Source organism: Ictidomys tridecemlineatus, chromosome 11 (assembly GCF_052094955.1).
Source record: "Ictidomys tridecemlineatus isolate mIctTri1 chromosome 11, mIctTri1.hap1, whole genome shotgun sequence".
Classification (NCBI taxonomy): domain Eukaryota; kingdom Metazoa; phylum Chordata; class Mammalia; order Rodentia; family Sciuridae; genus Ictidomys; species Ictidomys tridecemlineatus.
Window position 1 is genome coordinate 22,221,463 of NC_135487.1, and position 13,666 is coordinate 22,235,128.

At 43.2% G+C, this 13,666-nt stretch overlaps 1 protein-coding gene across 1 annotated transcript in view; it reads left to right on the forward strand.

Moving 5' to 3' along the window:
• Window positions 1–2,378: 2,378 nt before the first annotated feature.
• Window positions 2,379–13,666, forward strand: part of Zbtb8b (zinc finger and BTB domain containing 8B) — a 30,067-nt gene continuing 18,779 nt past the window's right edge. The window contains exons 1-2 of the mRNA XM_005317757.4: window positions 2,379–2,530; window positions 11,142–12,175. Coding sequence (XP_005317814.3) covers window positions 2,466–2,530; window positions 11,142–12,175 — 1,099 coding nt within the window. The 5' untranslated portion in view covers window positions 2,379–2,465. The remainder of the gene's footprint in view (window positions 2,531–11,141; window positions 12,176–13,666) is intronic.

Below are 13,666 nucleotides of genomic sequence, written 5' to 3' on the forward strand. Positions count from 1 at the left end.
TGGGTTCAATGCTCAACACCACATAAAAATAAATAAACAAAAGAAAGGTATTGTGTTCATCTACAAACTTAAAAATAAATAAATACATAAAATATAACCTAGACCAGCCTTCTCCATCTCTGCCATCTCTATCCTAACTCCAGCTAACAGTAACTTTTAGTGAGTGAAACCACTACAGTCACATCATAACTCTCTGCTGATTAACATTCTTCAAAGCTATTCAATTGAACTTAAGAAACAAAATCCAAACTTAACTTGGTCTCAAATCCCTATGTAACTGGGGACTATCTATTCATATTTCCTGTTACCTGGTCTGGCTACATAATTTGTGGGCTTAGTGCAAAATGAAAATTCAAGATTCCTTGTTCAAAAAGTGTTAAGAATTGCAAGAGGTCAATGGTACAATATTTAACCATGTGGCCTCTTTCTGAATCTGGGGCCCTATGTGGCTGCATGTCATCCACTCCCTCACCTCAGAATCACTCTTCTGTTTCTTAGACATTTTCCAATCTGTTTTAGAGCCTTTGTTTTATGCTTGTTTGTTCTTACTATTGGGGATTGAACCCAGGGTGACTACTATTGAGTTACATCCTCAGCCTTTTTGTTGCTGTTGTGGTACTGGGGATTGAACTCAGGAATGCTTTACCCTTCAGCTATATCTTCAGCCCTTTTTATTTTTTTATTTTGAGACAGTGTCTCACTAAGTTGCTAAGTGCTGGCCTTGAACTTTTGATCCTCCTGCTTAAGCCTCCCTAGTTACTCAGATTAAAGACATTCACCACCACACCTGGCTTGTTTAACTCTCCTTCTGCCTGGGATGCTCTACTGTTTCATGTGAGCCTGACTTACTCCTCATCAGGGTCTCTGCTGACGTCAGGAACTGAGAGAGGCCATCCCTGACCCTCAACCTAAAGTAGCCATTGAATCACTCTATGTTGTTGCTTGTTTTTTTTTTTTTAAATATTTATTTTGTAGTACTCAGTGGACACAACATCTTTTTATTTTATTTTTATGTGGTGCTGAAGATCGAATCCAGCTCCCTGTGCATCCCAGGCAAGTGCTCTACCACTTGAGCCACATCCCAGCCCCGTTGTTGCTTGTTTTAATACTTTGCCATGCACTTCATCTATTTACTTATTTCGTTGTGTTGAATTATTGGCCATCCCCCCTATTATGCTCAAATTGCGTCTCCACCAAAATTCTTATGTTGAATCCTGTCTCTTAGTTTCTCAGAATGTGACCTTATTTGGAAATAAGGTCATTGCAGATGTAATTAGTTAGTATGAGTCACATTGGATTAAAGCTTTTTTTTCTTTTTGGTAGTGGGGATTGAACCCACAGTCTTGGAAGTTTTACCTAAATGCTCTACCACTGAGCTACAACCCCAGCGCCAATTTCTGTTTGGCGCTCTCTCTCTTCCTTGAGACAGGGTCTCAATCTGTTGCCCAGATTGACCTGAAACTCTGGATTCTCTTGCCGCAGCCTCCAAAGTAGCTGAGACTAGAGGCATGCGCCGCTGCCTGGCTTCACATTATTTTAGAGTGAACCCCTAATCCAATATGACTGGTATCCTTATTTGGACAGTGAAGGAAAATGCTGTATGAATATGTAGATGATCATCTACAAGCCAAGGACATAGCCCTTGGAACAGATGCTTCCCACACCGCCTTCAGAAGGAGCAAACCAACCCTGCAACCTCGATTTCAGACTTGTAGAATCGTGAGACAATACATTTCTCTTTACACCACCCAATTGGTGGTACCTCGTTCCAAGTAGCCCTCAAGCTAATATGCCACCCCGCCCCGCGCCGCCCATTAGAACTAAGCTCCTGAGATATGTAACCGGTCTTGTCTTGTTCACAGTTGTCCCAGAACGTGCCAGTACCACCTTGTACGGCTGTTTCACTAGTGTATAGGAACCTGAAAGTCGAAATAGCGAAAGGAGTTGTATCTTTATCTTTTGTAACTACTACTCGGTGAAGGTGGATGGCGGGTGTGCAAGAAAAACCTGTTGAGTAAATTAAACCATTTCCCTCATTTCTGGAATTCTGCGGAGAGCGCCCTAAGTAAAATGCGAGCGGACTGATAGGACAAAGCTCTAATGCTCCAGGCTGCCTTACTATCCAGACGTGCTCTCAGATCTCGGGACAAAGGGACTGATACTTGGCAGATCTCTCAAGTGGGACTCAAAAGACAGAACCGAGACAGCTTCTTACAACCACTGGTTCTTGCCCCTTTTGGCATCTTGGTACTTGTAGTTTTGTCCACTATATCTTCCCCCGAAAAGCAAGAGCTGAGACCACAACTCCCATCACTCCGCGAGCACTGGAGCCTTCAGAGCGCATCCTCTGGAGGGGGCGCCAGCGCCATTGACGAACCTGCTGGCCGAAGGCCCGCCTTCCTGAGCTCAATAGCCTGTACGATTGGCCAGCTGCCCCGCCTCTCACCGGAGGGGGCGCCAGGTGAATGAAAGGGGGGCGTGTCGGTGCGCGTAGCTTGGTGGTGGCGGCGCTGCTGGAACCCGGTGGAAGGTGAGAGCCTAGAAGCAGGTTCGCGCTGCCTCAGTCATTGGTTTGGGGAACATTGGGGGCTCCCCGAGAGGCCAGTTCTGTGGGTGGGTTGCAGGCAGGGTTGCTCCCATCCAGTCAGCCTCCTTCCGAGCGCCTGGCCCTGGCAACTCCTGGGACCCCGGCGGCGCGAACCGGCACTCAGTGGCCGATCCCCTCCCTCCTTCAGTGTGGGGAGAGGCGGGCGCGGCGGCACAGCCACCCGACTCCTTGGCATTGGGCTGTCCCTCGCGTCGTCCAGCCGGGGTCCTGGCGTCCACTCATTACGATGGTGAATGATGCTTGGCCCGGCTGGGGCAGTGTCCGCCGCTGCGATGGTCACTTTGTCGGGGAGGCTGCGGGAGGGGCGAGGCCTCGAGGCCCCACCCTCGGGAGCCCTGGACTGCCCAGTAGCTGGTTCGGGAGGTCTCCACCGGTCAGGCTCTGGATAGCGGAGGGTCCTCCTATCTTGGAGTAATTTAGCCTGTACACTAAAGATGCAGTTGGCCCGAAATTCTTCCTGTGCAAATGAAAACTCTTCTCTGTGGTTCCCATCCTTTCCATGTGTCGGAGAAAGGAGTGACTTTCCCAACCCAGCACAGGATATCCAGGAGGATTTGGGGGAGATCGGTTAACATAGTGGTTAAGGATGTCAATTCTAGATTCAATTGATTCCAGATTTTTGGGTTCCTCCTAGCGTGGACGTGTTATCTGTATCTTTGAACCTCAATTTCCTTCTCTGAGAAAGATAATGTAATGATAACATCTACTGTACTGGATTATTGTGAGGTTAAGATTAATACGCTTATAAAGTAGTGGTATCATGTTTTGTACTGAACACTATACAGTAAATGCTAACAACTTAAGTTTTTATTATTCTCAGGTTGCTGAGACAGGAGGAGTATATTGTCAGGAGTGGGCTGGAATTCAAGGTTGCTTTAGCCTCTGATCAAAGATAGATGTATGTCTGGTTACCATTCCCTCAAGGGCATATGGGAGTTTGTGTTGCAGGTGGTGATATGGAGCACAGGCACTTTACTTGATTAATTTTTCTTTTCCTGACATCATCCTTATGTCAAGCAGTGTACCTATGGCTAGTAACTGTTGAACTGGAACCATGAGAAGGTTAGAAAGGGGCTGGGGATGTGGCTCAAGCAGTAGCGCACTCGCCTGGCATGTGTGCGGCCCGGGTTTGATCCTCAGCACCACATACAAACAAAGATGTTGTGTCCACCAAAAACTAAAAAAATAAATATTAAAAAAAATTCAAAAAGAAGGTTAGAAAGGTCCCTGCCAGAGTGTGGGTAAATGTGCTTCTAAGAGTGTGGTCAATGAGAAGTCTACCCTTACCTGCTTTACCAAGGGAAGTGGTGATCTTCAGCATGTCCCAAGGATGCAGAGCAAGTGGGATTGATATAAATAAATATTTCATAAGTACATACCAAATGCAGAATTGGGGAAATCTTTGGAAAAATATGTGACTAGTCTTTCTGAAAGTCATGGAGTATTTGAATGTCTTGGAAAAAAATCAAGAATATTTACAGTAAGAAAGCCAAAAGAAATGGGTTTGGGATACTCTGAAAGGAGCATCTTCCAGTGAAAGAAGGAAGTACTCTGGGAAGGAGTCCTGTAGATCACACTGTTCTGCAAATTAAGAAGTATTATAGTAGTGGTGCACAATTGTAATCCCAGTGAATTGGGAAGCTGAGGCAGAAGGATTGCAAGTTCAAGGCCAAACTCAGCAATTTAGTGAGACCCTGTCTCAAAAAAAAAAAAAAAAAAAAAAAAGGTAAAAAAGGGCTGGGTATGTGACTTAGTGGTTAAATGCCTGTGGGTCCAATCCCTGATACCAAAAAAAAAAAAAAAAAACAAAAAAAACAAGTATTGTAAACTTGGTGTGGTGGTGCATGCTTATAATCCTAGCTACTTGGGAGGCTGAGGCAGGAGGAATGTAAGTTTGAGGCCAGCCTAGGCAATTTAGCAAGACCCTGTCTCCAAAAAAAAAAAAAAAAAAAATGGTGGAATGTAGCCCAGAGATAGTATGCTTGCCTACCATGTATAAGGTCCTGGGGGAAAAAGAGTCTGTATATACTTACATATTCAGCTCCCAGGATTGCCAACGTCTTATTTCTATACCCATTCTTCCTATTTTTTTAAATAAATTAACTTATTTTTTTAGGTGGTACCAAAGATGGAACCCAAGTGCCTCACCCATGCTAGGCAAGCGCTCTACCACTGAGCCATAGCCCCAGCATACCACCCCCCCTTTTTTTTAATTTTAAAAAAGAATGATGGGCTGGGGATGTGGCTCAAGAGGTAGTGTGCTCGCCTGGCATGCGTGCAGCCCGGGTTCAATCCTCAGCACCACGTACAAACAAAGATGTTGTGTCTGCTGAAAACTAAAAAATAAATATTAAAAAATTCTCTCTCTCAAAAAAAAAAAAAAAAAGAATGAATCTGGTCATGGTGGGACACTTCTGTAATCCTATCAATTTGGGAGGCTGAGGCAGGAGGGATGCAAGTTTGAGGCCAATCTTAGTAACTTAGTGAGACCCTGTCTCAAAATAAAAAATAAAAAGGGCTAGGGAAGTTGCTTAGTGGTAGAGCACCCCTGGGTTCAATCCCCAGTACCAAAAAAAACCAAAAAACAAACCTTTCTGTGCATTTGGAATGTAGAACATTTGGAATGTTCTACAATGTTGTATGTATTGCTTTTGTTCTTTTTTTGAGATAAGATCTTGGTAAGTTGTGGAAGCTGGCCTACAACTTGGGATCCTCCTGCTTCAGCCTCTCAAGTCACTAGGATTAAAGCATGTGCCACCACCCTTCAAGATTTGCTTTGTATTTTGAGATGGGGGTCTCATTATGTTGCCAGACTGGTCTCAAGTAATCCTTCTGCCTCAGCCTCTCTAGCAGCTGAGACTACAGGCCTGCACATCACACACCCCCCAGTCAAGAAGATTTAAAATGAAAAGTGAAGGACCCCTGACCACATTCATTCATTCATTCTTCCCTCCCTCCCTCCCTCTTTTCTCCCTCCCACTTTCCTTCTCTCCTTTTTTTCTTTCCTGTACTGATAATTGAACCAGGAGCACTTAACCACTAAGCCACTTCACTGTCTCTTTATAGTTTTTATATTGAGACAGGGTCTCACTAAGTTGCTGTATTGCTGAGGCTGGCCTCAAACTTGTAATTGTCCTGCTTCAACCTCCTGAGTTACTGAGATTACAGGTGTGCACCACCAAGCCCAGCCAGACACACTTTTTATCCCTAGTTCTTCTCCCCAAGGGTATCCATTCTTAACTCTTTCTCATATAACTTTCCAGAAAAAAAATTACATGTATGCTAGAAAATGCAAATATACATATATGTGTATGTGTGTATATACACACGTGTGCATAAACTATACATTTTGTTTTTGATTTTTTATCTCTTAATTTATTTTGATGATCTTTTCATATAAATGTAGATAGTTCTTATATGATTATGTCAACCTAAATAGCCATCCGAGAGAGATTCTTTAGAGATTAAGTTTATTTGGGAATAGAATAGCATAGCAATGGCAAAGTACATGCCATAGTAAACTTGATATAACCAATGAGATTAGTCATTAAAGACAAAATGAGAAGAATTACATATTTTGAAACAATAATTCTTGGCTGCAAGGATTTCATTGGTCTAATATTAAACAGGCAGTTGTTGGGCATGTGTCCTTGTGGCATTTTGGGGGAAGGTAGCAGTGACTTTTGTGCAAGATTGTGGTTCTAGAAGTCTTTGAGATACTTCTTGTTATCAGGAATTAGCAGGAGATCCCCTCTTTCATACTCTCCTGGCATACTTTAATTTAATTTAATTTTGCTAAGGTTTAACTCAACTTTGCCAGGTATGGTGGTACATATCTGAAATCCCAATGACTCAGGAGTCTGAGATAAGTGGATTGCAAGTTTGAAGTCAGCCTCTGCAATTTAGTGAGAACTTTTCTTAAAAAAAAAAGAAAGAAAGAAAGAAAGAAGAAAAGAAAGGACTGGGGATGTGGCTCAGTGATTGAGCGCCTCTGGGTTCAGTCTCCACTAATACACCCACCCCCACACCCCCCACACACAAAGACTCCACTTTGATTCTGTCAGATTTCACAGTTGCTTACTATTCTGTGGTGTGACTGTAATAGCAGTGATTTAACTTCTCTCCTAATAATGCAGGTTCAGATTATTTCTACTTTTGTGATAGTACAAAAATGTGGTAATACGTAAAACTCTGAATATATGATTTGATGTATTTTGGTGACTACATCTCAACAGGTAAATTTATAGCAATGAACTTGCTGTGATAAAAAGTGTATTATTTTAAGGATTTTTTTTTTCCTTTCTTCTTTTTCTTTGAGACTGGCCTTGTTATGTTGTCCAGGCTAGCCTTGAACTGCTGGGCTTAAGTGATCATCCTGTCTCAGCCTCCTGAGTTGATGGAACTATAGGCCCTCACTAACACCCCAGCTTGCATTTTTTTTTCTTTGACAAGTATTGGGGATTGAACCCTCTACCACTGAGCTACATCCCAGCCTTTTTTATTATTATTTTATTTTGAGACAGAGTCTCAAGTTCCCTAGCCTATTCTGCAACTTGTGATCCTCCTGCCTCAGCCTCCCAGTTGTTGGGATTACTGGTGTGTGCCAGCACACCTGGCCCAGCTTTCATTTAAGATTTTAAAAAATATTTCCAAATCCCTTTCTAAAATGATGCTCCAAATTATATCCTCACCAACACTGGGAATTAGCACATTGAAAAATGTGGTTTATATCAATCTGAAATGTTTTTTCTCGGTTCTGAGCAAGAATAAAATATAGTATCTAAATATGGTGTTTTTCTGTATCTTGATTTTACCTTAATATTTTAATTGTCAAAGGCAATAGCAAGAACTGCTAAGAATGCCTGGTTGGGTCATTTGAAAAGGTGAGAATGACCCTGCATCCTGTGACAACTTTCAGGGTTGATTTATTTGGGAACAGTAGAATTTTTCATCTATCTGAGAGTTTTCTTCCTTTTTTTTTTTTTTTTTGTTGTTTTTGTTTTTGAACCAAGATGTTGACTTTAACTACTTTGGATGAAAAAATTATCAAAATTTTGGTATAATTTCTTTGAGTTTAAAATGAATATAAAAAGGAGAATCTTCTTGATGCCTTAAGTCCATCAATTATAGCCTTGGGCTATAAGTTATTGATGTCCTTAGGCCATTTTGAATGTGTAGGATCTGTTAATACCTTTAGCTAAATGGCCTTAGGCTGATATTTTTAAAATATTCCTTGTTCAACTTTTTGTAACTTTTTGAATTTTCCCTGTTAGTTCTCACTTTTAAGTTTGTCAGTTGATCTGTTTATAGAAGTTCCTCTCCATTACCTTCCTAATTGGTTCTCTGGTTTCTAAATTTATTACATTCCTTGTTGTAAATATGCATAAAGTAGATGTAGATTGCTATTCAAGAAGGTTTGGATGGGTCTTTATGAGTAAGGTCTGTGCAGTTAATGTGTAGGCCTCAGGGGACCTAATTTGCAGGTGGAGAGACCTTTTTGGAAAGAAGGGATTGCCTTGTCTTTGGGTTGGGGGACAAACACTTTGAGCTCTATTTGTAGAAAGGTAGTGTGGTTGAAGAGTTGTTAGCAGATCTAGGTAGCCTTTTGTGACTCCAGCCAGTAAAGGGAGATGATATACAGTTGTCCCTTAGCATATAGGGAATTGGTCCCAGGACCCCAAAGGATACCAAATCCCTTCTATAAAATGGCCTGTAATCCCAGTGACTTGGGAGGCTGAGGCAGGAGGATCAGAGTTCAAAGCCAGCCTCAGCAATGAAGAGGCACTAAGCAACTCAGTGAGACCCTGTCTCTAAATAAAATTCAAAATAGGGCTGGGAATGTGGCTCAGTGTTCACATGCCCCCAAGTTCACTCCCTGGTATTAAAAAAAAAAAAAAAAAGCCTAACATTTGCCTATAACCTATGCACATCCATTAAATCGTCAATGTATATTCTGTGTAAATAATTGCTATACGGTATTGTTTAGGGAATATTGACAAGAAAAAGGACTGAACATGTTCAGTGCAGACACAACTCCCTCCCACCCTGAATATTTTCAATCTGCAATTGGTTGAACACATGGATGCAGGACCCACAGATACAGAGGGCTGACTGTACTTGGTTGTAGGAACTTCTCTGAGCTTGGAGGGTCAGTGGGTAAAGGGGCAGTTATGGTGGTTCTGTGGTTTGTGTGATGAGAGAAGATGAAGGGGAGAGCTGGGGGAAGAGGGCCAGCATCTCTGTCTTCATTACCAGGTGGACTTAAACTTGATTTATACTTGTTCTACTTAGCAGTTAAGTTCCTTTTAACTTAGCAAACATACTGTAACCAAAACACTATGCCAGGTGCTGAGGAGCTGTCACGGTGAGTGAGACATGCACATGCCTTCAAAGGGCTTGTATTCCACTGACAGAGAAGGGCCAGGAAAGAAAGAAAGAATAGGAACGAGTCAACCAAAGGTAGTAGAGTTCTGTCCATTATGAGTCTTTTAGTTGCAAGCAATAGAAAATCGAACTCAGACTAGCTAAAGCAAAAAGAGACTTAATTGGCTCTTGGCACAGCTTGAGCTGGGGCTCAGATGGTGTCCCCAGGTTCCATCAGCTGACTAGGCTGTGGTCTTTGTCAGGCTGGTTCCCCTGGTGGTATGGTAGCAGTGTCTCTTACATCCTGTATGCTCATAGAGCAGAGTGCTCTTTTTTCCCCCCCTCCAAAAAACCCAGCAAATGTTTTATTTCTTTTCATTGGCTCTGGCCAAGCCTTATGGCCATCTCTGAGTCAACCACTCTGATCAGAGGGTGGGATGCAGTGATCGTAGCAGCCTGCATTGCATCTTACACACCTGGAGCCCGGGGATAGCACCATCTTTATGCAAAGCACATTGGCCAAGAACAGGGAAAGGATGTTTTCCCCAGGAGCCTAAAACCACACCAGAACTATTAGAATAGGTAGCATATACTGACTTGCCCAGGAAGCCACCAGATGTTTCCACAAAGTGGTGATAAAAGATGTGAGCTGTGATTGTACTTGTCAATCTCAAAATCCATATTGAGACACTAGAGACTAAATAGTTCTTTTTAGGTTTGGGGTAGTTTTTCGTGTGTGGTGCTTGGGATTGAATCCAGCTACCACAGAACTACAATCCCAGCCCTTTCTTATTTTTATTTTGAGTCAGAGTCTTCCTTAATTGCATTGGTGAGGCTGGCCTCAAACTTGGAATCCTCTTGCCTGAGCCTCCTGAGACGCTGCGATTTCAGCTGTGTGCATCGTGTCCAGATAAATTTGGATATTTTCTGTAATTTGAGCCTTAAAGAAAGGAGAATGTGGGGCGCTCAGTGGTGCACACCTATAATCAAAGAGGTTTGGGAGGCTGAGTCAGAAGGATCACAAGTTCAAAGTCAGCGTCCGCAACAGGAAGGCACTAAGCAACTCAATGACATCGTCTCTAAATAAAATACAAAATAGGGCTGGGGATGTGGCTCAGTGGTCCAGTACCCCTGAGTTCAATCCCCAGTAGCCCCTGCCAAAAAAAAAAAAAATTTAAAAAAAAGAAAGAAAGGAGAACGTAGGGCATAAGAACGTTGACTCTGGAGGACCACAGACCCAGTTCTGGGTCCTGTCTTTGTTATAGCTAGGGCATCTCCTGTCCTCAATTATCTTGTGGGAAAAATGGGGACAATGTCAGTATTTACTCACAGGGTTTTTATAAAAATTTTTAGAAAATATCCACGTAAAACACTTAAGTATCATGCTCACTTGCAGTTAGCTATAGTTATTTTTATTCTTCTTTTATCAATTAGCCTAACTGGATAACCTCTGATTTTTTTTAAATTATTTTTTTCACTTGTTTACTTATTTATTTATTTATGTATGTGGTGCTGAGGATTGAACCCAGGATCTTGCACATGCAGGGCAAGCACTCTACTGCTGAGCCACAACCTTAGCCCGGTGGATAACCTCTGATTTTATTAGATCCCAAATAATTCATGTCATAAAGACACTATTGAACCAGTGATTTTAGAAGTTGTGTTTTTGTTGTTGATGATGATGTTCCAGGGATTGAACCTAGAGGTTCAATCAACCACTGAGCCACATCCCTATCCCTTTTTATTTTTTTATTTCAAGACAGGGTCTTACTAAGTTCTCAGGGCCTCACCAAGTTGCTGAGGCTGGCATTGAATTTGTGCTTCCCTTGCCTTAACTTCCTGAGTTGCTGGGATTACAGGCATGCACCATCATGCTGAACTATAAGGATTTTATTTTATGTTTTTAATGAGCATTTTGCCGGGTGTGGTGGTACACACTTATAATGCCAGCTGTTTGGAAGACTGGGGCAGGCAGATCAAAAGTTCCAGTCCAACCTGGGCAACTTAGCAAGACCCTGCCTCAAAATAAAAAAAATAAATAAAAATGGTTGAGGATGTAGCTCAGTGGTAGAGAATTCCTGGGTTCAATTCCCCGGACTGCCAAAACATAGTAAGCATCTTATTTGTAAGGTTGGAGTTTATGAGTTAACTTAAACAAAAATCTTGGCAGAGATACAGGCCGCTTCAGAGCAGCCGCAGCAGCTGGTGGCGAAATGGAGATGCAGTCCTATTATGCCAAGCTCCTGGGGGAGCTGAATGAACAGCGGAAGAGGGACTTTTTCTGTGACTGCAGCATCATCGTGGAAGGGCGCATCTTCAAGGCCCACAGGAACATCTTGTTTGCCAACAGCGGCTACTTCCGAGCCCTGCTCATTCACTATATCCAGGACAGCGGGCGGCACAGCACCGCCTCCTTGGACATCGTCACCTCCGACGCCTTCTCCACCATTTTAGATTTCCTTTATTCCGGGAAGTTGGATTTGTGTGGGGAGAATGTGATTGAAGTCATGTCAGCCGCCAGCTACCTACAGATGAACGACGTGGTGAACTTCTGCAAGACATATATCCGGTCGTCCCTTGATATTTGCCGAAAGATGGAGAAGGAGGCCGCTGTGGCCGCAGCGGTGGCCGCAGCCGCAGCAGCAGCAGCAGCAGCAGCAGCAGCAGCGGCAGCTCATCAGGTTGACAGTGAGAGCCCCAGTTCAGGCAAGGAGGGGACCTCCTGTGGCACCAAGAGCTTGCTGTCCTCTCCAGCCAAGGGAGAAGGGAGTGTGGACCCGAGAGAATCCCCTTGCGATGACTGCGGGGACTGCCACCCTTTGGAACTGGTGGTGAAAGACAGCCAGAGTGGAGGCTCCACTGATAGTGACTTCGCCACTCTGCCCAAACGGGTAGAGCCCAAGGTAGAATTCGATGCCGCTGAAGTGGAGGTGGAGGTGGGTGAACAGCTGCAGCAGTATGCCGCCCCCCTGAGTCTGGCCCACATGGAGGAAGCCTTGCCCAGCGGCCAGGCCATGGACTTGGCTTACAGTAACTACCACGTGAAGCAGTTCCTAGAGGCGCTCTTGCGCAACGGTGCTGTCCCGAGCAAAGACGAGGCAGACCATCACTTCCCTCGGGGTTTGGAGGGAAGACCGGAAGGTGCAGGGGTAGCTATGAGTTCCATGATGGACGTCCAGACTGACTGGTATGGAGAGGACTCAGGTGAGCTCCATTAACATTCATCGTCTCTGCTGCTCATTTAGCATGCATCTTCTGTGCCTTGTGTTCTTCCATCATCGTGGTCACCATCACCATTGTCGTTTGTCACTGCCAACATCTGTCACCATCACCACCAGCACCACCATCATTGCTGCCACTACCACCACCACCTGCTCCATTCAGGACATCGTTTCTTCAGGTATCTGTGTTTTACCTCTACAACCAGAGTACAGTCCTCTTTTGGTATACATGAGGGATTGGTTCCAGGATTCCCTCAGATAATAAGTACCTGGTGCTCAAGTCCCTTATGTAAAATGATGCAGTATTTGCCTGTCACCTATAAACATACTCCTATATACTTTAAATCAAGTCCAGATTATGAATAATATCTGATACAATGCAAATGCTATGTGAATAGTTGTTATACTACATTGTTTGGGGAACAATGACAAAACAATGAAAAAAATCTGCACTTGTTCAGTCACTTTCTTCCCAAATATTTTCAGTTCATGATTGGTTGAATTCATGGATAATGAGGGCATGTTGAGGGCAATTTGTAGATATGGAAAGAAGCCCCTCTTTTCCACTCTCCAGCAATGGGACCTTAGTTAAATCACTGAATCTCTGAGCCTGTTTTGCCATATTTGAGTTGGAAAGAACCGTTCCTACCCTATCTTTCCCACAAGGTTATTGTGAGGATCAGAAGAGAAGGTTGTCAGTATTTTTTCCTGACGTAGGATACTGTGTTCTGTTGCAAAGGAGATTTATATGGTGCCTGGCACATAGTAGGCACTCAGTATATATGAGTGGTTGAAGTGCTGTCTACTTGAGAATATTTTAAAACTAGTGTTTAGCTCCATGGGAGTTAATTTCTCACATCCTTTGGTAGGTGTGTCTGTGTTTCCGTGCTGGAGCTGAAACCCAGGGCCTCATGCATACTGAGCTGCATCCCCAGCCCCAGGCCATTTGTGCTTTAAGAGAATTTGGTTGTTTTCTTGAGCAATTCTGAAAAATGAGTTCACATGTTTAACTCTTCTTAACAGGTAGGACAATCACAAGCCAGCTTATGGGAGACAGAATCAACTGGGCTTCCACTTTACTGATGAAAGGTGACTTCAGAACCCCAAGAAGTAATGAATCACCTAGTTCGACCTTCAGTATTAAACAATGAAAATCTTTTAAATAAGAGGAAATCAGGCCAGGCACAGTGGCACATACTTGTAACCCCAGCAGGTTGGTAGGCTGAGGCAGGAGAATTGCAAGTTCAAAGCCAGCCTCAGCAAAAGTGAGGTGCTAAGCAACTCAGTGAGACCCTGTCTCTAAATAAAATAGAAAATAGGGCTGGGGATGTGGCTCAGTGGTCAAGTGCCCCTGAGTTCAATCCCTGGTACCAAAAAAAAAAAAAAAAGAGGAAATCAATTACATTTATTCCTTATTAAATGACCATTTTGATACTTGTTAATTTCTTTCTTTCTTTTTATTTTTTTATTTTAT